This window comes from Gopherus flavomarginatus, chromosome 4, assembly GCF_025201925.1.
Source record: "Gopherus flavomarginatus isolate rGopFla2 chromosome 4, rGopFla2.mat.asm, whole genome shotgun sequence".
NCBI lineage: Eukaryota > Metazoa > Chordata > Testudines > Testudinidae > Gopherus > Gopherus flavomarginatus.
The window spans coordinates 170952683-170978021 of record NC_066620.1 but is presented as its reverse complement, the minus strand read 5'-3'; the positions used below and the strand labels follow the sequence as shown (position 1 = coordinate 170978021).

At 39.9% G+C, this 25339-nt stretch overlaps 2 protein-coding genes across 4 annotated transcripts in view; both read left to right on the top strand.

The window, feature by feature from the left end:
* HCRTR2 (hypocretin receptor 2) overlaps positions 1–5575 on the top strand; it is an 84002-nt gene extending 78427 nt beyond the window's left edge. For all 3 annotated transcript variants that reach the window (XM_050950815.1, XM_050950814.1, XM_050950816.1), the window contains 2 exons: positions 2289–2489; positions 4745–5575. In XM_050950815.1, the coding sequence (XP_050806772.1) occupies positions 2289–2489; positions 4745–4938 (395 nt within the window). In that variant the 3' untranslated portion in view covers positions 4939–5575. The remainder of the gene's footprint in view (positions 1–2288; positions 2490–4744) is intronic.
* Positions 5576–14757: 9182 nt separating this feature from the next.
* Positions 14758–25339, top strand: part of GFRAL (GDNF family receptor alpha like) — a 34790-nt gene continuing 24208 nt past the window's right edge. The window contains exons 1-4 of the mRNA XM_050951635.1: positions 14758–14821; positions 19445–19579; positions 22751–22903; positions 24712–25125. Coding sequence (XP_050807592.1) covers positions 14800–14821; positions 19445–19579; positions 22751–22903; positions 24712–25125 — 724 coding nt within the window. The 5' untranslated portion in view covers positions 14758–14799. The remainder of the gene's footprint in view (positions 14822–19444; positions 19580–22750; positions 22904–24711; positions 25126–25339) is intronic.

Sequence of the window (25339 nt, the reverse complement as noted above, 5' to 3'; positions counted from 1 at the left end):
CTCACTTGGGGTCCTTAAAACAAGAGACTTGGGGAGAAAGTCAATGGTGGCTGACCAAAAGCAGGGAAGGTGAATGCTTGCTGACAGAAAAACGAGCACCACCATGCTGCCACCCCCACCATCTCTTTGGACCTAATCCTGAGGTGGACCAAGCCAGAGGGAGGGATCCAAATGACACCCACCGGCTTTGGCTAAATCCCAAACACCACCCGGGATGTGAGACTTCCCCCACACCACACCCCAACTTGTCCTTTTCCTTCTCTAACTTATTTTTCTTTCCTATCCATTTCCTTATTCTTTCTGTCTAATAAGAGTCTGGCTTAGCCAGCCAAAACTGTCTTTTCTGCAACACTGCTGTAACTGTGACCAGAAAAGCAGCTAAAAGCAATGCCCTAAAACAGTGATTCCCAACTTTTTCTGCCGCTTGTGCAGGGAAAGCCCCAGGCAGTCTGGGCTGGTTTGTTTACCTGCCGTGTCCGCAGGTTCGGCCGATCGCAGCTCCCAGTGGCTGTGTTTCACTGCTCCAGGCCAACGGGAGCCGCTGGAAGCAGTGGCCAGTACATCCCTCGGCCTGTGCTGCTTCCAGCAGCACCCATTGGCCTGGAGCAGTGAACCGCAGCCACTGGGAGCCGCAACTGGCTGAACCTCCGGATGCGGCAGATACACAAACCAGCCTGGCTCACCAGGGGCTTTTCCTGCACAAGCGGCGGAACAAGTTTGGGAACCAGTGCCCTAAACAGCTCAATGCTGGTAAAAATTTGCCAGGTCTTGGAGTGGCTAATAAAACTATGCTGTGCCTCCAGTGAGGTTGCAAGCAGCTTCTCAGCAATGAGGGAGGTGTGTGTGTTGTTTTGTCTTTTAGGAAACAGAATCAGACTGGAAAAGGAATAAGGGATGCTGTTAAAATGAAAGCCTTACTTAAGACTTCACATTTCAAATGATTTAATTTGTTTCCCCCAACATCTTTTATATAAAAGATTAAAAACATTCTAAAGGCATCCTTGCCCTTGCACTGAGGAGGCTGAGGTCTCTATATACCAAATAAAAACCCTTTGTTTTAAACTTTTTAATGTTGGACAGTTTCAGGGTCATGGTAACACCTTATCTCTTAGGGCCATTTATTCAATCTAAATTAACACAACATCAGTTATGGGTTCAAGTCTCAAAATTTGGATCTAGAGGCATAGAACACTAAAATTCAGGGTATTTGGATGTGGGACACTCTTGTTCCAACACATCTGTTTCTTCTCCTAGCTTAAACTTATTAGCTCAGAGGCCACATCAAAGAAAAAAGGTGTACAAGAGTTAGCCAAACTTTTCTGAATGTGTTTGGGGTTTAAGTTAAAGTTTTAACATGGAATGCTGGGGACTCTTATGCTATCCAAATGGCTTCATACCAAGCTTCTCAGTTCCGTTTTGCCAGGTGTTTACTTATATTGTGCCATCTCTTTGGTATCTGAGCACAAGCATTCATTCATTTAGCCTGTTAGGAAAGTAAGTTTTAATATCCCCTTTTTACAGATGAGAAAACTGAGAGACACAGAGATTAAGGGTGTGATTCTGATCTCATTTTACATGGATGTAAATCAAGTCGCCACTGAAGCAACTGTGAAACTGGTGGGAGATGTGAATCATTTGTCCAAAGAAATCTGGCAGACTGGGGAATAGAAGCTAGGACTCCTGACTTCCAGCCCTGTTTTTTAAATACAGACCATCTTTTTTGTAGTGAAATTCATTGTAGTAACAATTTCAGTGTGCCCCCAATTATTTCAAAGGTCCTGAAAATGGAGAAAATAGGCGCTTCTTTAAATGGTAGGAGCTTCATTAAATGATCACTGTAATATACAGAAGGTCAGATATTTATTTATCTTTTTACATCTGGTTTTCTTTGTAAAATGTGCAAGGTAAAAGAAAAATTAGTTGCCCTTGCATTTCACACATCAAGTAATAGTCCAATCAACCTACTTAATTATTTGTTTTCATCAAATGTGTTTTGTTTACTCAGCAAACAAACTGGAACATTGCCTTAAGAGCGATTCTAGTCTGCCTTGTAAAAATTAATTTAGTATTCCTGCTGCACCTACTATAAATCCTTATTAAAAGGTGGAATTTTGTTGCCATTTCCTGAACCACTAAAACTGTTATTTCCTGCTTTTGTCATGTTAGAAGGGTACTTGATTATTTTGAATTCACTTTGGCACTAGCTAACCATGTCTTTTCCATATGCTAGCTTTATTGAAACATGGCTTGTATAATAATGTTTTCCTGCATTCTTTTTCGATTGACAGGAAAATTTAGAGAAGAATTTAAAGCAGTATTTTCTTGCTGCTGGCTTGACATTCATCATCACCAGGATGAACGACTCACCAGGGGCCGTGCAAGCACTGAAAGTCGGAAATCCTTGACCACCCAGATCAGCAATTTTGATAATGTTTCAAAACTTTCAGAACATGTTGTGCTGACCAACATGAGCACACTCCCAGCAAATGGTACTGGACCTATTCACAACTGGTAGTATACTTGTCCCTGTCTTTTGGTGCCTTTGTAAATTAAAATTTGATCTTGCATCCAACAGCCTTTTAACCAGTGACCACAAGATTGCAGGGCAAGAGTGCAGGAGAAATTGACCCACAACTTTGTTTATAAACTTAAAGAGTTATAATTTCATATCATTTGCTTTGAAACTGTATAAATTGTAATTTCAGGGGAGGGTTATATGTTGTTTAAATATTTTCATTGGATTTCAGTAAAGAGCAAGTATCTGGAGATGTATACAATATTTGCCTGGGAGTTGGAACGTATGCATGAAATCAGCCTGTATTCAGCTTCGTGTTGATTCTCCGACTGTGCCAGGGTATAGCAGAAATTTTTTAGAACAGATATTCTAACCAAATTTGGATGCAAATCTTTTGCATTCCCTGAGTGTCAATGAAAATTTCAAAGTATCTTTTCATAAATGGGTTTGAATCTGAGCTGGCTGAGTCATGTGGAGAATTCATATTTTTTTGGTATTTTCTTCTCTTTCTCAGATTGTCTGAGATTACCGTAGGTGCTGAGGAGGACTGGCAAAGTCATTATCATTCAGTTTCTCAGAGAGAGGGTACTTTTAAATGCCCCCTAATTCTCTCACACAGTGGACTCTGCTGTATATTTTGTTATCTGTCTTATATCCCATTGTAGCTTTGCAAGGTGTCTAGGTCTGTGAGATGAGGTTTAAGGAAGAACTTTTGTCCACTAGTCTCATAATCCTACTGGCAGGCATCACTATTGTTCGTACTTGAACACTGCATTATAGATTTTAGTTTAATGGAATTATCTACGCCTCACATGATTAAGTTTTGCGCAGTGAAGGGATATTTCACTGCAAAAAAATCAGAATTTTTCTCTGGAGTCATACTGATTCATGTCTGCTCCTGCAAAAACTCCTCAAACTATTAGACCTACTGTCTGAAATTCTTTTAGTGCCTGGTACTGCATCCGTTGAAGACAGCAGGTATAGGATGAAGCCTCTAGTTCTTACTGCCGGGGTTATCTTTTGTTGTTTGATATTATCTTAAACTGCTCTATATAGGTTTTTATATTGTGCTTCGCCTCATGGTATCTGAGCACTTTCCAGTAATGCATTAAGTAATGTGACTAACATCTGCCATGTGTCATTTGTTCCCCATGTCATGTTGTTTTTGATATGAGACCTCCTCAGAAATGAAAGAGCACAGTTAATTTCTTATTTCAGAACAAAGCTCCAAATACCATGAGGCAGTAGCATCAAAAAGAGGGATATAGTCCCGTGATCCTAAACATAGGCATAGGATGAGCTATGTATGTCCATGCCATCTGCAAGCATTCCAAACCTATTGTGCACATGTATATCATGAATTTACCAGACCTACCTAGTACCAACCAACATGTAGGGTGGTGACTTAAACGCTGGTCCTCCAGAAAAAAATTGCTGTATTCTTAAGGAAAAACAGACATGGAAAAGGCTAGTTTATTTGTTGCTCGTTTATTAAACTTTAATTTGCCCATCTTCAGTCCTGTGGCTGTTTCTATGTACATGGCACAGGTGGGGTTCATCGATGCAACACATTTTCACCGGTGAGAAGGGATTCTGGTTGGGGAAGCCTGTCTAACTGTGTCGCTGCAGATGCTGCTTCTGCCTGTGTTCATTATTTTTCATCATTCTCAACTCTGTGCCTGTGTCTGAGTGCCACATACTTAATAAAAGTCAGAAGTGCTTTGGGCACACTATGGAATCCTGATAAGGACCAGGCCAGTGTATCTAGTGATGAATCCACTTATTGGCTGAATGTTAAATAAGTAGCAACTAACATGTAACAGCTGAGAGAGTGGCTGGCTTGAGCAAAGGTAATATTCCATCCCACCTTTTTAAAGTTCTTACAAGGCACCCATCTTCTAGGGATCTGAGTACTGGATTTTTTTCAGGTAAAAGATAACACTGTAAGACCAAATCAGAGCTCTAAATCAACAGCCATTACTTGTAAATATCATCATTCAAAGGTTTTAAATGTTTGAAAATATGAAAATTCAGAGAGAAATATTGTGACGTGAGTTTTTAAGCAGAATTCCCCATAGACTTCAATGGAGGATTCTGCTTAAAAAACATTGCTAGTGTTTAGAAACTTTTCTCATAGGTAATGTCAATAGACCTTTGATTGCCTTTATACTATTGACAGAAGACTCCAGTCCTGTTTATAAACAGTAAAATCCATATTATACGTTACAGGTGTGACGGCCAAACTCAGCCCATTGAAGTCTGTGGAACTGCACCTGCGTACGCCGGGGATGAACATGACTTCAAGTTTAGATGAAGCAGAAGGCGTTTCTGTGGAAGACAGTGGCACAACAGATAATACAGAGTGGGCCAAATTCATCCCGGGTGTAACCAAACTGACCTTACTGGAGTTACATCAGGGATAAGTTTTGCCCTGTACATTTAAAACAACCTGCGAATGGCACTCCAGTGACAACACAACAGCTGGCCAAAGGGATTCCTCCAAAATGACTGCTTCTTCAATTCCCAGTCTTATGGAAACTTATTTACCTCATCATGAGCTAAAGATACAGAATTCACATCTTTGCAAGACTTTTTAAAGAATATATTGCATCATGCTTTGTAAATACTGGATATATTTATTTTTAATATATCCCAGATGCCATGTAACATTCTCAAATGCATCAAGTAAAGAACTGAGTATTTCAAAGCAAGGAGTCATTAACATTTATTTTATGTACTGATACCAGTAATGACTTTAATTTAATTGAAAAGAACACTTGCTTCTCCTATGCATTAGTGGAATTTTGGAATTACCTTTTCACATGATACACAAATGCACAGTCCAGGCAATAAAATGGAGGATCTGGAATACTGGTGCAGGAGGTTAAACCAGACATAGGGATTACAGAAACATGGTGATATAGCACCCATGACTGGTATTGAAACGTATGTCTGATTAGGAGAGCTAGAAATAAAGACATTGTACAGCAATGTAAACTATAAAGAAAAAATAGTGGCAGTGTAGACAAAACAGAAGCTATTTGGGTCAAAATCACTTTGGGGAAGGACTGAAAAAGAGGTTCTGTTGGGACAACAATGAGGGTCTGCTATAGATCCCCAGGGTCGGACTCAGATCTGGATAGTAGTATTTCCCTTTCTAATAATATTATCTTTTTTGAGGATGACAATAAATATTAGAGAGGAAAACACTACTGGGAATTGTCATAATAGGAGACTTTATCTTTTCAGATACAGATTAGAGAATAAATGCTTCTCAATACTGGTAAGGCCCACTTTTCCTGGATATGCTAGATGACAGTTTTCTTCATCAAATTATTGCTTAACCAGCAAGGGGTGATGCAGTTTTAAGTTTGTTTTTGTAAGTAGTGAGGAAATCCTAGATGAGATGGTCATAGGAAATTACCGGGGACTGAGTGATCACGAGTTTAAATTAAATGCAAGGATAAATAAAACCAAGTTGTCAGCTATGTCTTTTTATTTCAAAAGGGTGACCTTTGGGAAATCCAGGGAATTAGTTAAAGAAGTCGACTGGCTTGGAATTTCTTTAAATCAGCGATACAAAAACTATGTAACTTGTATCCCATGTAAGGAAAAAAACATCAAAGGGAAATACTCCAGCCCCAGCTGAATGACTAACCACCTCCAGAAGGTTATTAGGAGTAAGCAGAGAGCCTATAAGGAACGGTAATGAGGACTGATGAGCAAAGAAAGGTACATCTTGAAGGTTAGACAATGCAGAAATTGCTAAAAGTCAAAATATATTAGCTCTTACCAAGGAAATTAAAGATAGATCATATGTTTTTTAGTTACATAAATAAAAGGGGAATAAGGAAGGATGAGGTTGGGCTGCTGTGAGTGAGGCTGGGGAGGAGATTCAAACTAATTTATGTGTGGCCCAAAAACTAAATGAATACATCGCCTTGGTTTCCAATAAGCATGATAATGTGGAACATGGGCATGTGAAGACAGGATGGCTGGTGGAAATGAGTATAGAAATGAAATTGCCACATCTCAGGTGGATGAAAACCTCAGAGTTTAATGCATTCAAATTGTGAAGAACAGATAATTTTCATCTAAGAATATTGAAAGAACTGGCCCATGAAATTACTAGTCCAATAGCAAGGATTTTTAATTAATCCATCTATTTTGTGGTAATGACTGGAGAATAATTAACTTTATTCCTATTTTTAAGAAAGGGGAAGAAAGTCATTTGGTCAAATACAGACCTAACCTCAGTAGGATGCAAGACTTCAGAAGGAAAAACAATTAAAATTCATTGAGGGTAAATGGTAAAGGGGATATAAGGCAACATGGGTTTACCAAATGTAAATCATGCCAGATTAAGCTTTCTTTCTTTCTTTGAGAAAATAACTGATTTTTTTTAGATAAGGGAAATGCAACCAAGCTAATATATTTAGACTTCAGTAAAACATTTGACATGGTACCACATGAAAAATTATTAATTAAACTAGAGAAAATGGGGATTAGAACAAGAATTATAAACTGGATAAAAAACTGACAAAAGGGGAGAAGGCTGAAAAGTTCTGCTGAAAAGTGAACTATCAGACTAGAGGGAAGATACTAGTGGAGTTATTCAGGACTCGGTGTTGGAACCAATCTTATTCAATACTTTTTTAATGACCTTGGCACAAAAAGTTGAAGTGTGCTAATGAAATTTGCTATTTATGCAAAGCTGGCAGGCATCATCAATACAAAGAAGGATTAGACAATTATACAGGAAGAACTGGGTCATCTTGAAGTCTAGAATAATAGAAATAAGATGAAAGTCAATAGTGCAAAAGGTCATGCACTAATCTAATGAGAATTTCTGCTACACAGTGGGGGTTCATCAATTGGAAGTGATAGAGAAGGAAATGGACCTGAGTGTGTGGGTTGATGATGATAAGCCACTGATGTGATGGCAGCTGCAAAAAAAGGAAATGCAATCCTAGGATGTAGCAGGTGACGTATTTCCAGCAGAGAGAGGGAACTGTTAATGCCACTTTAAAGTACAAGGCATTTGGAATACTGTTTACAATTCTGGTCACCCAGGTGCAAGAAAGATTAATTCAAACTGGAACAGGTGCAGAGAAGAGCTACCGGGATGATCAGGGAAATGGAGGCAGTGGAAGAGATTGGCTCCCTTCATCTTGCAAAAAGAAGGATGAGAGGGGATATGATTATTCTTTATAAATACATCAACAGAAAAACACCAGGAAGGGAGAAGAACTATTTAAGATAAAGGACAATGTTGGCAGAAGAGCTAATTAGTATGAACTGGCCATGAACAATTCAGGCTGGAAATCAGAAGATTTCTAACCACCAAAGGAGTGAGGTTCTGGAACAGCCTCCCAGTAGGAGTTGTGGGGACAAACAACTTAATTAGGTTTAAGGGACAACTCAATAAATTTGAGTGGGATTGTATGATCAAGTTGGTTGTGATGGTAGAGGACAAGATTCAGCAGCACTGAGTCATCCCTTCTGATTTATGTCTTGTGTTCCTAAAGCTCATGCTTCAGGACTTCAGTCAGGCACCTACAGGGGTCAGGAAGAGATTATTTTACTCCCAATGTGTTCTGCCATCTTTTTGGTCTCCTTCCTTTGAAGTATCAGGGATGGTCACAGCTAGGAAACTGGACTGGTGGGCCAGTGCTCTCAGGTGGCCCCAAGCACTATACCTCTCATGTGTTTAGCTGGCTGGTTCTTGCTTAGGGTCTAGCTGATTTTCTAGACAGAAGACATACAGTAAATGTAATCTAGCTAGATTTAAGTAAAGTATTTGATACAGTTCCACATTTAGAAATTATTAGTTAAATTGGAGAAGGTGAGGATTAATTTGAGAATTAAAAGGCAGATAAGGAACTAGTTAAAGGGGAGACTACTGTAAGTCATGCTGCAAGGTGAACTGTCAGATTGGAAAGAGGTTACTAGTGGATTTCCTCTAGAATTGGTCTTGGGACCAGTTTTATTTAATATTTTCATTGATGACCTTGGCATAAAATGTGGGATTGTACTAACAAAATTTCCAGATTTCACATAGTTGGGAGGTATTGCTAATATGCAGGAGCCTTCAGTATCATATTGGAAGATTTGGACATCCTTGAAAACTGGAGTAATAAAAATGGGATGAAATTTAATAATATTTTTATGGGCTAACAAGAATATTTTCTATAAGGAAGGGACATAGCAGTTGGAAGTGACAGAGGAGGAGAAAGACATTAGTGTACTGGTCGACCACAGCATGACTCTGAGCTACCAATGCGACACAGTCATGAAAAGGGCTAATGCAGTCTTAAAATGCATCAGGAGCCGTGTTTTCAGTAGAGATAGGGAAGTGATATTACCAGTATACAAGGCACTGGTGAGACCTCATCTGGAATACTGTGTGAAATTCTTGTATCCCATGTTTAAGAAACATGAAATCAAACTGGAACAGCTGCAGAGAGGGGTTTCTAGGATGATCAGAGGAAAAGAGAACAAACCTTATGACAGGGAACTTAAGGAGCTTGGCTTGTTTAGCTTAACAAAACTGAGGGATATGATTGCTCTCTATAGATACATCAGAGGGATAAACTCCAGGAAGGAAGAGGAGTTATTTAAGATAAGGGCCAATGCTGACAGGAGAATAAATGGATATAAACTGGACATCAATAAGTTTAGGCTTGAAATTAGACTAAGGCATCTCAGCATCAGAAGAGTGACGCTCTGGAACAACCTTCCTAAGGCATTAGTGGGGACAAAAACCCTAACTTGTTTCAAGACTGAGCTTGATAAGTTGATGGAGGGGATGGCATGATTAGGCTGCCATGACTGCAATTAGCAACTATTTCTTTCTTTCCCAGATATCTGGCTGATGGGTCTCACCCATATGCTCAGAGTCTAACTGATCACCATATTTGGGATCAGGAAAGAATTTCTCCCAGCTCAGGTTGGCAGAGACCCTGGTGGGAATGGGGGGTGTAGCCTTCCTCTGCAGCATGGGGCATAGGTCATTTGCTGGTTTGAACCAGGGGCGGCTCTATGTATTTTGCCGCCCCAGGCACGGCAGTCAGGAGGCTTTTGGCGGTGTGCCTGCGGGAGGTCAGTTGGTAACGCGGATTCAGCAGCGCACCTACAGGAGGTCCGCCGGTCCCACGCATTCAAGGTACCCGCCGCCGAATTGCCACTGAAACCGTGGGACTGGAGGATCTCCCTCGGGCATGCCACCGAAAGCAGTCTGACTGCCGCCCTCACGGCAACCGGCAGGCTGCCCCCCATGGCTTACCGCCCCAGGCATGCGCTGGTGCTTGGAGATGCATCTGGTTTGAACTAGAGTAAATGGTGGATTCTCTGTAACTTGAAGTCTTTAAATTAAGATTTGAGGAGTTCAATAACTGAGCCACAGATTATGGACCTATTATAGGACTGAGTTAATGAGGTTAAGTGGTGTGCAATTTGCAGGAGGTCAGACTAGATGATTATGATGGTCCCTTCTGGCCTTAAAATCTATGAAGCCTTCTGATCACCATATGCAGGGTCAGAAAGGAATCCCCCACCTCCCAGTCAAATTAGCAGTGACTTTGGGGGTTTGGCCTTCCTCTGGAGCAGGGAGCGTGGGTCACTTTCTGGGATTATTTGAGGTGTATCTCACTTAATCAGTTCCCTGCCAATGCAGGAGCTTCAGGCATCCGTGCAACTCAGTCCTGCTTGTTTTCTGCCTGTGGCTCATAATAGTTTAATCTCCTGTGGCCTGTAAAACTTTGGTCTGGTTTTGGTTGTTGGCTTTAGTGCTGGTGCTGAGTGGTGTTGGGAGCCTGTGATACAGAAGAAGTCAGACTAGATGATCTGGTGGTCCCTTCTGGTATTTTCTGCTGTTAAAACCAGGATAAATTCTGTTTCGCGTTTTTGCAAACTTTCGGGTTGTGATATGTACAGTTATGTTTCTAAGCATGGCTAAGTTCCTCAGTCATGAACCCAAAGCACAGTGTGTGATGCTTGCTTTTGCAATGTAATTCTAAATTCAGAATTTGAGGCCAGATTTTTCAAACTTGAGTGCCTAACGTTGGCTACCCCAATAAAAGTGACCTAATTTTCAGAAGTGCCGACAACTCCCATGCAGGTCCAGGTAAGCTGCAAGGGCTCAGTACTCTGAATATCAGGCTGCTTTAATTTCAGTGGCTAATTTTAGTCAATAATGTTTGAAAATACTGGCCTTTATCAGGTCTTCTGTGAGCTTACGATTAAGTTTAAAATGTTGGTTGGCTTGTTTGTTTGTTTTTACAATTTGCTGTCTTTTACTACTGTTTAGGACTTAGGTCTTAGTAGTAATAGAGCTGGATGGAAAAAAAATCATGGAAAATTTTGTTTTCAGCAAAAATCAAAAACCAAAGCCTAAATATTTCAATTTGGAAATGCTGATGAGGTATTTCATGTGCATTGTCGCTCAGGTGCCTTGAGCTCCCATTCTCCTCTCTGGGAGGGGCTCATTGGTCTGATGTCTCCCTGCTTGGTTCTAGAAAGTAGTACATCATGACAATTGTATGCCTGCAGTGCATCACAGGAAATTTTGTCTAGCTGGGGAGCCTGGCCCAGAGAGGAGAATGGGAGTATCAGACACCCAAACTACAATATCCATAAGACACCGTGGCAGCATTTCAGAATCAAAATATTTCAATTGTCAGATGAAAACTGATTTTTTGTTTTGTTTTATTTGGTGGGCAATCAAGTTTTCAGTGAAAAATCAAAACTGAACACAGAAAGCAGACACTTTTCACACAAACATTCATTTTGTCAAAATTTTAAATCAGCCCTACTCCTGATAATCAATATTTCTAGTCATAGTTCTGTACAGAGGCACTGATAATGTGATGCTCTCTCTCTTTCTCTCTCTCTCTCTCTCTCTCTGTGTATACATATGTGTGTATGAGTATTTATAAAGTACCTATCACATTCGGCTTGGCCATCCTCTTATTTACATCAGTGCTACAATTGTGTAAATCAGTTGTCTTCAGTGCAGTTCCTCCTGATTTACACTGCAACTCCTGACTTACACTTGCAACTCTACCGTAACTTAAAGCCGATACTCTCTCTAGCTCTTTTCTCTCCCCTTCATTCCCCCACATAGATTACAGCCTGATCATGGGAAGTGCAGAATACTCCCAATAGATGTAAAGTGTGCTGAGCTCGTTGTGCTGCTCAGCACCTGGCAGGACCAGGAGCCCAGTAATTAACAAGCTGTTAATATTTACATATTGCTTTATTGGATCACATTTTGCTCCAGGAAGATATGCCACTGTGTATATACGTCTGTAATCACCAATGCGTGCAGTGGTAACATGAAACTGCAATATACAGGATACTCTTCTAAGAGTTGCTTAGGTATAGAAAACATGAGTGGCAATGTAATAAATAAAAAAAAAAAAGATGGAAAGCTGGGAATATTTCCCTACAAACATATGCTGAACTTGGAGTTTAAAACACAATCAGTAATAAAATCTCTATAAGGATAAATCAGAATGAGTAGAGTGAAGAGATTAAATATAATCTGGAGTTCTCAAGTACATACAGAATGGATGAACTCTTGGTCCCATTGAAGTCAGTGGGAAAATTCCCATTGATTTCGATGGGGACTGTATATCTACATCTGCTCTAGGTGTTTTTGTGCATCTTTTATCATAGCATCTGAGCACTAAATCCAATCACAACATCATAGAACAAGCAGTATAGGAAAACAAGACTGGCCCCATGCATCGGTACTGTGATTGCAACTATGTAATAAATTTACAAATTTAGAATTTTACTTTGATGTCCTTGTGATGCATTGCCAAATGGCTATGTTGTCTGAGGATGGTTCAGCAACAAGAATGAACTAAACATGCAGCTGTGTGTATACGTCATAATGTTCCTTTGACCTAGTCTTTTCAGGGAATACATTAAACATGGGAAGAGGAAAGCATCTTTTGTTTTGAACCTAGTCAACACTGGAAGAGGAAAACATCTTTTGTTGATCTCATTTCTTTACACTTGTATTCATCTACAGAAGAACAGCCTGGGCTAATGTGTTATCAATAACATGTTTGTCTTTTTGTTTTGTACCCTAGGAAAACCTCAATTGTCTGCTCGTTAGGCCAAATTCATTCCTGGTGTAATTCCATCAAACCTCACACTAATGTCAAATTTGGTTTTACTTGTTCATATCTGCTAATGCTGCCCTTTAACTCCTGGTATTCACTCCTGGTTGAAAGGCCAAGAGGGGTATTCCAAGATGATGAGAACTGATTTCAATCCCTAACATATGCAAATTGCTGACAGAAGATTACCAAAGACAATATTCAAACAGGAGTGGAGGGTTGGAGGGGCTTCTACAAATTACATGATATGAAACAAGACCCTGGCTTAATAATATCATATGAAAGGGCTATGGAAAACTACTCAGAGATTTTCCAAAATGTGACTAAACACAGGTAAGAACTGCTTCCCCCAATCCTTCACCCCTCCAGGATAAAAATCAAATTAAAGGGCTGTGGAAGGAAGGAGCAGGAAAATAGTAACAAAAAAATGGGAAAATGAATAAAGAATGGATAGGGTTAACAAAGTGGGAAATGAGAAGACAAAAATACTAAGGCAAGGCACAAGACTTTAGCAAGGCTCTAGTGTATAGCTGTAAACTGGTCTAAGGATCTGCAGAGCCCCAGAGCTACCTGATCAGGGGAAAGAGTAGGAAACTAGGCTGTGAATTGCCTCCCTCTCTTATGCTGCAGCTATTGGGAAGATCTGGGAGCAAGTATCCAGCCTACAGCTGTCAGAGAATGGAAATTCTCTTGTGCAGAGGATTTCAAAATTTGTTTTTTTGTTCCGATTCAGAACAAAATTTCCATGAAAGAAAATTCAGTGTGTGTGGGGGGGGGGGGGGGGGGGGGGGGTGGATGTGTGTGTGTGGAAATCCCGTAAAGCTTTTGATTTAGACAGAACTGCATTCTTTGATGGAAAATGGTTCCATGGAAGTTTTTCTTACCCATTCTAATCCAATTTCTCCTGTCCCATTGTTCCAAAGGAAAATCAGGAACCTCCCATGCATTAAAGAGCCTCTTTAGGTATGGGGCTGGTGGTATGTGTCCAGGGACAACTCAAGAGAGCTCAGATACAAGAGCTGCCATAGCACTGGGGTTAGCTGGCATGTGTTATGCTGCATTTGATTTAAGATTGAGTTTATTTGGTGCAATAACTGGCTTTTCCCTGTTAATTTATAATAATTCCTGACATTGTATCTTTAACATCTGCTATTGTTGCCTGGAAGTGTATCCAGTGCATTTCAAGTTGTATCAGTACAGCACACTAGCTTAAGGGGAAACTAACCAAACTAGATTATCATTCTTTTTCCTCTTCCTCTTTTCCGAGTCCCTTCCTTCCAGGTCGGATGTTCTTTGTGCAGGTATCAAAAAAAAAAGCAGATGTAAAGTAAAAGGTGAAATCTTTACAGCCAAGCCCTAAGGTTTGTGCTATGCTAGCCACCCTGGAAAAGTTTATCCCTCCACTGTGTAGAAGTCCTGTGAGCACAATGCAACCGCTAAACTACAACCTGCACCTTTCAGTATGTGCTGCTGTAGGGGATTTCCTAATCTGCTTCTATGTCAGAGCTCAAATTGCTGCAAATCTTTCCCTTTAGCACCTGCAGTCATTTCTTTCAGCGCTATGCAGAATGTGTCTTTCCTAAAACTTGGTCTCTGCTAAGGACTAGAGTCAGGAGGTTCTTTTTCAAACACCACCACAGCAGGACATGGGGCTGCATCATCTCATCTAAAGCACGCGCAGCCTTTGCTCCTAAGAGGCAAACGGATTTGACTTTGGTTTTCACGGTTTGCAACTGTAGAAGGTAACTTGGGCTTTTTGCATTCAAGAGCCATTTCCCTTTGCTAGATCAAGCCACCCGTATTATCATTCGCTATCTCATTGGCATGATCTGATTAAAAACCCAGCCCCCACCAGCTTGTCCCTAGCGGGGGAAGAGGCGCATAGATCCAGAGGAAGGGGCAGCAAAGTGCTCAGCGATCCGCCCCCACCCACACCTGTTGCGCTTGGCAGCTGGAGTCCAAAGGGGGCTGGGTTCTCCTGATGCGCTCTGCTGGGCTGAGCGCTGCGCCCCGCTGCCCAATCGCCGCCTTGGGCTGGCAGCCGAGCGCTGTTCCGCCACCAGCGGTGCTGAATACAGCCTAACACCTGCGCCGGTGCCTAGCGTCCACCTGCAATCGACGCTGCTCAGCCCCTGCAGCCACGACAGCCGCACAATGAGCTCTCTCCTGTTCCTAGGTAAGTTCATCCGGGTTGTAAGTGCTCGGAGGAGACAAAACCTGCTAACAGCCAACTTATTTCTGCAGCTTATCTGCATGCACCTACCGGTACCTCCCCTGCCCTGTTTCACCTGGAACTCACCTGCAGGCTCCCGAGCTTTCTGCATCGTGCCAGGATGCACAGCTCTCTTGTGTGCATGGCTAGCCCATGAATTAACCTCCTCCGTGGGCCTGCCTCTCACCTGTGAGGCACCCACGGGTGTATGCACCTCATTTGGGTGCAACAGCTCCCATCTGTTCATCTAATCCGTATCCATCTGTTCTGTCTGCATCTCCCTTTTGTGCATTGCCTCCTCCCGGGATGGAAACAGCTCACCTGAGTGCGTGGCTTGCCTTTAGAAGGGAGAAGATTTGCTTTCTTGTAAAAAGTAGTTTTACCTTTGTGTTCCAAAGTCCTCACTCTGATTGCATGTAGCTTTTCAAACCATTATTTACTAGCATCATACCTTGAGGCTGTCTTTGCATGAAATAGCATCTTAAAAACGGGCATGGGCTCCAACTGAACACAGAGATGTGTTTTTCCCTGGCTCCTATAGATTTGTATTTGATCCTCTCCAGTCTGAGAAGTCTATTCAGATTCTCTCTGTGTTGAACATGGGATTTGTGAACTATGCTACTAGCCGTCAGTGAAGTGAGCTTAATTCTCTACACACTATTACTGATGCTTCATGTGTCAGATAAATTTCCCTTTCCTGGAGCTCATGCCTGATTTGATCCCTATTTATTTATTCTTGCTGCTGCTGGAAAACTGCAGGGTGTGGATGATGAGCAGGTGCTCACTTCACACTCAAGTGTGATCTCTAGGGCTGTACTTTGCGGAATAGGGCACCTGACAAACTTATTCAATCGAGTCCCTGGTAATATGTTCAAGTCTGTAAACACCACACAGGAACAAAAGTGTTGTTTTGTGACCTAGCATGAGCATTGATAAGAAACTCAGCCATCAAGAAGATCTGCAAATGGGATGCCTTGTCTAAACAAACAGTCACTTGTTTGCTGAGTGGAAAGCATAAGTGCAGGTAGGACTATAAGAAGAGTTATTGACATTTCCCTTAGGTTTTGAGTGGAAAAAGAGAAATCAATAAAGCAGGTATATAGGAAGCTGGTTGAAGAGAATAAGATGAAATGCTGTTCCTATACATTTAATTCTTTGTTCCTGCTCATTTTTATCCTTCATTTTCCCACTATGCTCTGCATATCAGTACTCTCAAAGCCATTAACTTTCTATTCTGCTGTTTAAAACAACATTCCAGGTAGTGACTTCTCTCCTTAGATCTACTAGCTTCAAGATTCCTGCTAACTTTTTCATGTCTGCAATATATGGTACATCACTCCCTTTTGTAGCCTACCTTTACTTTTGTATGTCTGTTTAGCTAAAGCACTGGACCAGGATTCAGGTGACCCAGGTTCAATTCCTAGCTCTGCCAGAGATATCTTATGTGACCTTGGGCAAATAATTTAATTTCATTGTGCCTCAGTTTCCCATCTATAAGATGGACATGATACTATTTCCTTTCTCTTACCCTTTGTCTGTTTAAATTGTAAGTTCTTCAGGGCATGGACAGTCTCTTACTTCATGCATGCACGATACCAGGCACAATGAAATATGAATTTTGTTTGAGGCTTTTATGTGCTACTGTAATACAAATAATATTAAGTGTATTAGTTGTAATCTAGCTCCAGATAGATTCCCCCTCAGGTTACTAAGAGAGGAGGAGGTTGTGGTGGGACTTTCTCCTTGAATATCCAGAAAATCTGGAGTTCACTACTTACTATAACAATGACGACAGGCTGGGAAAATGTTCAGGGAAATTAACAAAATTAAGTGAGTTTATTGCACATCAGAAAGTTACAATTACTGGCCCTAACTCATAGACTTTAAGGTAAGAAGGGACCGTTATGATCATCTAGTCTGCAGGCCACAGAATCTCTAATGTTGCATAGTACAGTGGAATCAAGAGATAATCTAGAGCCACTGTCATGTCATTAGACATGGAGAAAGCCTGTGATAGGTTTAATGGCTTTATAGATTTTGATAAGGCAGCTCAGTCTAGTAGGAACCAGAATGGGCTGGTAACAGGCTGGGTTCTGAAGGGCTAGGTCAGCAGGAGGGAAGTTAAAGATATAGTGGCCATATTCACAGAGCTTTGGAGGCGTGGAACCCAGCTGGAATCTTAAGTCTCCCCACTCTCCACTACAGGAGGAGCAGAGTAATGTCTGAATTGTCCACTCAGTTAGGCCCCCTTCCCAGAGAAGTTTCTGTGACCCTGATTCTCCTCTGGCTTACTCCATCAAAGTGTGTGCAAAATGCTTTCAAATCGGCAGTAGGTCTAAAGGCGCAGGTGTAAATGACTTCACAAACAGAAGACCATAAACAGGTTCCTGACCCACAACTGGTATATATGGCAGTTGGGGTTATCCTTCAGGGGAGGTGGTATCGTCTGCCTTGTCCCAGGGACAGGCTTGGGTTCCTTCTGGCTGAATGCAAGCTGCAGAAAGACGACTGAATGGGCGATACCAAGCAGAGGTAGCTGTCCTGGCTATGAACTCAGATTGGATCCAGCAGCTGGGAAGGATGTACGTGAATTCCTTTTCTCAATACCATCTCTGTTAGCTTAAGGTAAATATATGTGACGTAATTAACGAGATATTAAATATTGGTGCACCTGCCAGTGATGGAAAGTTAAATGTTAATACACTTGTAAACCCCAAAATTCCCTATAGTAATAACATTGCCTCACAACACAGCACCATTTCCACAGTAGATGACTTCAGTGCTAAACAGTAGCAGTTGTTTAAAATTGTTCTCTTAGAGAACCATGTAAAATGTGTGAAAGTCATCCCAGTGCAGAGGGCCTGGGGAAGCCCCTAGAAAGCATTAATTGCCCTTTTCAGTCTTGGGTTAAGGAGCACAGAGCATTCTTCGAATGCACACATAGAATTCCATGAATGTCACCTGGAATGAACAGTAATCTCTGATCCTCTGAGGAACTGCCAATGAAACCACTTTCGTGAAGTGCTCAGCTACTTGCCCAATCAGGCCCTTAGTTAATGTCTGAAAGTTAATTTAACAGAAAAATTAAAATAACCTGTTATCATACTAAAAGTAGTTTTATCATAGAAATACTGATTAAAGCATTAGCTCAGACTTTTCTCTTCTCCTCCAGCAAGGCCAATCTAATTTCCTGCTGATAAGATAAGCAACAGGAGACGTTTAGATATAAGTCTCTACCACGCAACCGACACCTCAGTCTTCAGTTTTCCTGCTAGGTATGCAGTTCCAAAACAGGCTTTAAGTTCAGTATATTTGGTAACGCTGAAAAATAATTTGAAATTTAATTTTTTACCCAAAATTCATGCATTTCCCCCAAAGAATGTAAATAGAACGAAACATTTTATGTAATAAGCAGCACACTGTATCATCGTTCAGTTCTACAGCTGTCAAAAAATCTTTAATATTGCTTGATATGAGTGAGAATCCTGTAGCATCTGGCTTTAGCAAACTGCAGTGGACGTTTCAGAGTGGTACCTGTGTTAGTCCGTATCAGCAAAAACAACGAGGAGTCCTTGTGGCACCTTAGAGACTAATATATTTATTTGGGCATAAGCTTTCATGGGCTAAAACCCACTTCAACAGTTGCAAGGAGTGAAAAATACAATAAGCAGTATATGTATACAGCACATGGAAGTTGTCTTACCAAGTGGGGGGTCAGTGCTAACAAGGCCAATTCAATTAAGATGGAAGTGGCCTAATCTCAACAGTTGACAAGAAGGGGTGAATATCAAGAGAGGGGAAATTACTTTTGTAGTACTAAGGAGGCCAATGCAATCAAGATGGATGTCGCCCATTTTCAACAGTTGACAAGAATTGAATTGACCTTAATTGAATTGGCCTCGTTAGCACTGACCCCACACTTGGTAAGGCAGCTCCCATCTTTTCATGTGCTCTGATATATATACTGCTTACTGTATTTTTCACTCCATGCATATGATGAAGTGGGATTTAGCCCATGAAAGCTTATGCCCAAATACATTTGTTAGTCTCTAAGGTGCCACAAGGACTTCTTATTGTTTTTGAAGTGGAAGTGAAATCCAGTGTTCCTCTGTCTTAATACTTCCCTTTTACTTTAACTCTTTGCTTAAGGGCTGCAATGCCCTTACATTTCTGTATTGCCATGAACTGATGAAGAAAATGGTTCTTGAAAGCTTGTATAACATTATTTTTTCCATTAGGTCAGACACAAGATTCTGGGTCAAATTCTGGGCTCACTTATACCAACACTAATCTGAAATGACACAACTGATTACAATGACATTACTCTGGATTTACCCTGAGAGCTCCCACTGGATCAAACTTAAGACACTGAAGTTGTATGAGTGCAAAGTCTGCCTAATCACAATTGTTTTGTGATTGGAAAAATAATAGGAAATTTTGTATATTGCTAAGTAATAAAAAGCTACCTCATTCATTTGTCATTACATGCAATCTACAATAAATTGCATTGTACAATTCGTAGCATGAATGCAAGGAGGCAGATGTTTACCTGTAATACTAACTAATCATTATTACCTACTTTTACAGTATTAGTTGTATACTTCAAATACACATCTGCTTCCCAGACCACTGACTGTCTGCACCTGAGAGAGAAATGCATTCGTGCTGCAAATGGATGTGAAAGTGTCTGGAATGTAATTGAAGATGCCTGTAATATTTCAGGTAACAGTTACAGTGTATACTGCAATGATTTTTTGATTGATATAAATACAACAAAATTCTTTGCCCATATTATATCAGTTTATTTTATATCATATTCTGGTCTCGCGTGAGTGTAGAACTGGAGTGACTCCACATGTGTAAAAACTGTGCATGTGACAGCAGAATCAAAGATAATTACATGCCTAGGGATTTCAGGACCAGGCCTACAATTGTGAAGTCCTTAGTAGGGATCAAATTTTGCCCTCAGTTTCACTCATGCAAACTCATTTTCGGTGCAGTGAATGAGGTTTCAGAGATCAGAATGTGAACCCCAGTCAACAAGTTCAATCCAAAGGGAATTTTGACACCATATAAGAGCTGAGTAAAAACTAAGTAGCGATTCCAGACTTTAGCCCTCAAAGTTCTAAACTTGAGAATCATTTTCCAATAAAATACCATCTTCTGTAATTCAGCAATAATACAGTAATACACTTCAGGCAATGTGATTGTTACTTAGAATAATTTTGAAGTAATATTAGAATATGAAATAAATAAATTCTGACATGCCTGAAAGAAGTATGCAGAAGTGTCATATTAATGCTGTTCAGTTAACTTGCACCAACATGTCAGAATGAATCATTTCTAGAGAAGGTTAATACAATAAATTGCAGGTGCTGAATATGACTGATCTCCCTTCAATTGTTTAATGCATAACACAGATTTTTACCTACACGAGAGCAGGAAATCAGTCTCACTGTCTCTGCGTATTACCTTAAGGAATAGGAAAATCATTTTTATAAACAGTTTAATACTTTCTACCGAATTGTTTATATACATAAAACACTCATATTAGTGCCAGTCACAAGATTATTTGAAAACATTTTCAATGAAGAATGATGTTGAGAATCTTTGGTTTTCAATAAAAAGACAAACAATTTTCATTTAAAAAAAATTAGGGAGAAACATTTTGATGCAAAACAATCACCATTTTTGACTAATTCTAATATATACAATAAGTGCATCCAAAGGCTCATGGAGCTTTGTTCTAGGTGCATCTTATCTCAATAAATATGATTAATTTGTAATTGGGGATGAATCAGGTAATACTTGTCTGACTACTACCAGTAAAACAATTGGCCTGAAACTCAGCCTAATCTCTGTTGTAAAGCAAATACGAAACTTTTTAATACCTCAGATCAAAAAATTCTCCTCTCTTGCTGCTTATTGCCTTCTTGAACCTACCACATAAAATTCCTTCTGAGTCAGTCAACAACCCATTTCTTTTTAAATCTATCCTAAAAACTCACTTCTTCTGTGTGGACATTCAGTGTTAGCTCCGCAAATATAGTGGATATGGGAAAAGAGACTAAATGATGGGGTGGTCATCTATAAAGGCTTTATTGGCATAAGTGTGGAGTGACCTTCATTGCTGATGATTGGTAAAGCCATGAGTGAGTGCAAACACTTAGCCCTACCAGTGGAGTAGCACATCACACGTCAGGGGATTTCTCTGTGAACTAAATTTAAGACCATATTTTGTCCTTCATCTTCAAATTAAACTTCCGTTGACAATGATCATCTGCTTGTGGCTGGGGGACAGATTATGACCTAAGAAGTGTCAGCCTCAACTATTTGCCAGAAATTTTGCAGTCATATTTACACAAATTGTGTGTGTGTGTGTGTGTGTGTGTGTGTGTGTGTGTGTGTGTGTGTGTGTGTGTATAAGCTAAATCATTAGTAGGTACCAAAGCTGAAATTATGCCTAGATTTTAAATCAGAGGGCATTTTTGTAAGTGCCCTTGTTATATAGATAGTTGTTATATACATAGTGGATAGTTGGAATGTGTTATCTTCTGCTAATCAGTAATAAAAGGAACAAGAATTAAAAACAGCATCAAAAATATATATGTTTGCATACTCATCACACAGTTGAATCAATACTGTGTATAAACACAACAGTACTGATAGTAGAAACATACTTGCTTAGTACATGGTCTAACTTGTTATAAAAACCTGCTTAATCCTTTTGTGCCACATGATTTTTGACTTCATTGGAGCCAGGGTTTCACCCTGGTATCTGATATTTCTATCTATGTCATGGTAGCTGAATTCCTTACAGAAATTACCCTTGGGCAAAAATGTCCCAAGTGCTCTAATAAGAATGTAAGAATGGCCGTACTGGGTCAGACCAAAGGTCCATCTAGCCCAGTATTCTGTCTACCAACAAGGGCCAATGCCACGTGCCCCAGAAGGAATGAACAGACCAGGAAATCATCAAGAGATCCATCCCCTGTTGCCCATTCCCAGCTTCTAGCCAACAGAGGCTAGGGACACCATCCCTGCTCATCCTGGCTAATAGCCATTGATGGACCTATCCTCCGTGAATTTGTCTAGTTCTTTTTTGAACCCTGTTATAGTCTTGGCCTTTACAACATGCTCTGGTAAGGAGTTCCACAGGTTGACTATACGTTGTATGAAAAAATAATTCCTTTTGTTTGTTTTAAACCTGCTGCCTATTAATTTCATTTGGTGGCCCCTAGTTCTTATGTTATGAGAAGGAGTAAATAACACTTCTTTATTTATTTTCTCCACACCAGTCATGATTTAACTCTCTCTCTGCTTCCCAAGAGCACAGATTTTGGAGCTATTTTATCTTAATCATCATTATTCTGGAAAAACTATATGGATTTCACATTTATTCCTAAATGTGGCAATGACATACCAACATGCTTAGTACTTGTAGTAGGGAGTTTTATAGTTGAGGGTCAGCTAGTGAGAAGGCTGTGCCTTCTGCTCCTGCAAATCCCACCTTTGTAACTCACTCTTCAGTTGTTCCTGATAAGCACAATTGGCATGCTAAGCCACCAGTGAAACTGACCCAATAAGTGTACTACATTTATAAGCCAAAAATATAGTAAAGTATGTGCAATTTTTGTCAAAAGTAATTGTTACAAACCGATTATATGCCCTCAAAATGAGAACTTAAAATAGACATTTTGGCAATGGGTCAAAAATATGCATCAATAAATGAAGACAGAATTGTACCCACAGCTTCATCATGTCATCCCAAAGATGATGTTAAATTTGTGGATTATGATATATTTTGAAACTAAACCATCTTCTCTCTTATTGTACTGCAATTGACTTGTTGAATAAGTATTTATCAAGTTATGTTCTTGATGACAAACCTAGGTAACAGCTGCAAGGCAAAAGATTCAGTTGGCTGTAATACAACCATCCAATTCCTCGTTGACCAGTATCCACAATTTAAAGACTGTATCTGCACCAAAGATGATGTTTGTAGCTTCAAACTGTTGCTTGGGAAACAATGTGCCATTAAAAAAGGTAAATAATGTACCTAATGCCTTAATAATACAAAATAATGGAAATAGAATTTTAACTACGTCTGAAAATAGAACGTAATCCCTCATCAGAAGGAAATCTTATAGTTTCCAATTCCTGTATGAGTCTCAAATCTAAAAATCTCCCAACAGACTTTTTAATGTTATTTTGCCTTTTCTAAAATACAGTAGAACCTCAGAGTTATGAACACCAGAGTTATGAACTGACCAGTCAACCACACACCTCATTGGGAACCAGAAGTGCACAATCAGGCAGCAGCAGGGACATAAGAAAATATAGTACAGTACCGTATTAAATGCAAACTACAAAAAAAAATGAAGAGGAGCATTTTTCTTCTGCAGAGTAATGTTTCAAAGCTGTATTAAGTCAATATTCAGTTGTAAACTTTTGAAAGAACAACCATAATGTTTTGTTCAGAGTTACAAATGCTTCAGAGTTACAAACAACATCCTTTCCTGAGGTGTTTGTAATGCTGCAGTTCTAGTTTATTCACATCCCTAAGTATATATGAAGATTATGTTAAATAGCTATTTTAAAATCAATAATACCAAGGAAAGTCAGAGAAAAACCAGATAATTCAAATATAAGGCTGATAACTCTTCATTTAACCTGTTCTGATATGACTAAACATTATAGAACATATAACAATATATAGAATCAGATCCTGCAGTCTTTGTTGAACTCCCATTGAAGTCAATGGGCTCAATTCAGCAATCCTTGTTTGTGATGACTAACCCCTTAAACTTCAACTGGACTGCTTGTGTGAGTAAGTACTATTCAATGTGAGTAAGATTTGGAGACTCTGGCCCAAGGAGAAGTCTCCTTAAATAAAGACTACGGGATTTGAGCGTGTCAAATCAAATCAGATAATAAAGTAAATGCTAAGGACCTGATCTTGCATTCCTTACTCAAGATGGCAGGATTGGAAACCTAAGGCCTGAAACTGACTACTTTGAAACTATCAGAGGGGTAGCCGTGTTAATCTGGATCTGTAAAAAGCAACAAAGAGTCCTGTGGCACCTTATAGACTAACAGATGTATTGGAGCATAAGTTTTCGTGGGTGAATACCCACTTCGTCAAATGCATGTAATGGAAATTTCCAGAGACAGGTATAAATATGCAAGCCAGAATCAGTCTGGAGATAACGAGGTTAATTCAATCAAGGAGGATGAGGCCCTCTTCTAGCAGTTGAGGGGTGAAAACCAACGGAGGAGAAACTGCTTTTGTAGTTGGCTAGCCATTCACAGTCTTCGTTTAGTCTTTGAAACTGATGATTGTTTTGCCTCAGTCAAATGGGAGGATGATTGTTCCCCCCTTGATTAATTATTTGGGGCCAAAGGGACAAATTGCTCCCTGGTGCAATTTAAATGAAGTTAGCAGAGTTGCATCTTGGCTGAATTTTGCCCATATACCATAATTCTATCATGACATATGCAGTAATTTCAGTCAGAGCTCTGTGTATATTACCTAATGCCCATTTATGTGCTAAACTAGAGCACAGGTTATATTATACAGACTTTTGAAGACACACTAAATATAAAGAAGGCTTAGTAATCTGCAGGAACCTGAAATGAGTATATAGTTACTTGCTACTGACCAGCTTCCATAGGAATCATCCAAATTAGTTAATCCATGATCACTGTTGTATAATTCAGTTTATTGTACTGATTCTTAGGGGAATTAACTTTGTCACCAAATTTGTTTAGCTATGACTATAAAAGAAATTGCAGGATTCAGCCTTACATATGGTCTTTCCAACATATGTCTTTGTCAAAATCTATCTGTACAGGGCATTTGGAGCCTTCACTAAGCCCAGCTATCCAATTAAATTTCATGTCGCACTCAAAACCCAAAGGCATTCAACGCACCGAGGAATCAGAAAATGACTGCAGTATTGCAAAGCAAAACTGTCGAGAAGACCATAACTGCTTTATGATGTATAAGAACTTTCAAAGAGTTTGCAGAGCAGAGGTGGCAAAATGCAGCCTCCAAATGGTTGGGCAACAATGTTTGTCAGCATGGAAGGAGCTGAGGAAAACAGTGCTGGGGAACTGCAAGTGTTCAGAACCAATTCAAAAAAGATGTGCTAAAATATGGAACAGTATCTTTAATAACACTTGTTTACAGTACATGCAGGAGAATCAAGCTTTTACTATGAGGGAAGAAGCCTATGATGATGAGAGAAATCAGGGCATTCATCCAGGTTAGTGCTATTCAGGGATACCTTTAAAAGTTAAAATTATGTTTTATTACAATTCAAAAGCTGTGTAAAACTGTGTCTTTATATGTGTACTTGACTCCAGTATTATCACATCTGTGGGACTGTTTGTATATTTTATTACTTATTTGCAACTGAATGTTGGGAACAGTAGAATTTTAAGAAGCTGATTACATGCATGTGAATAATTTAAACAGCT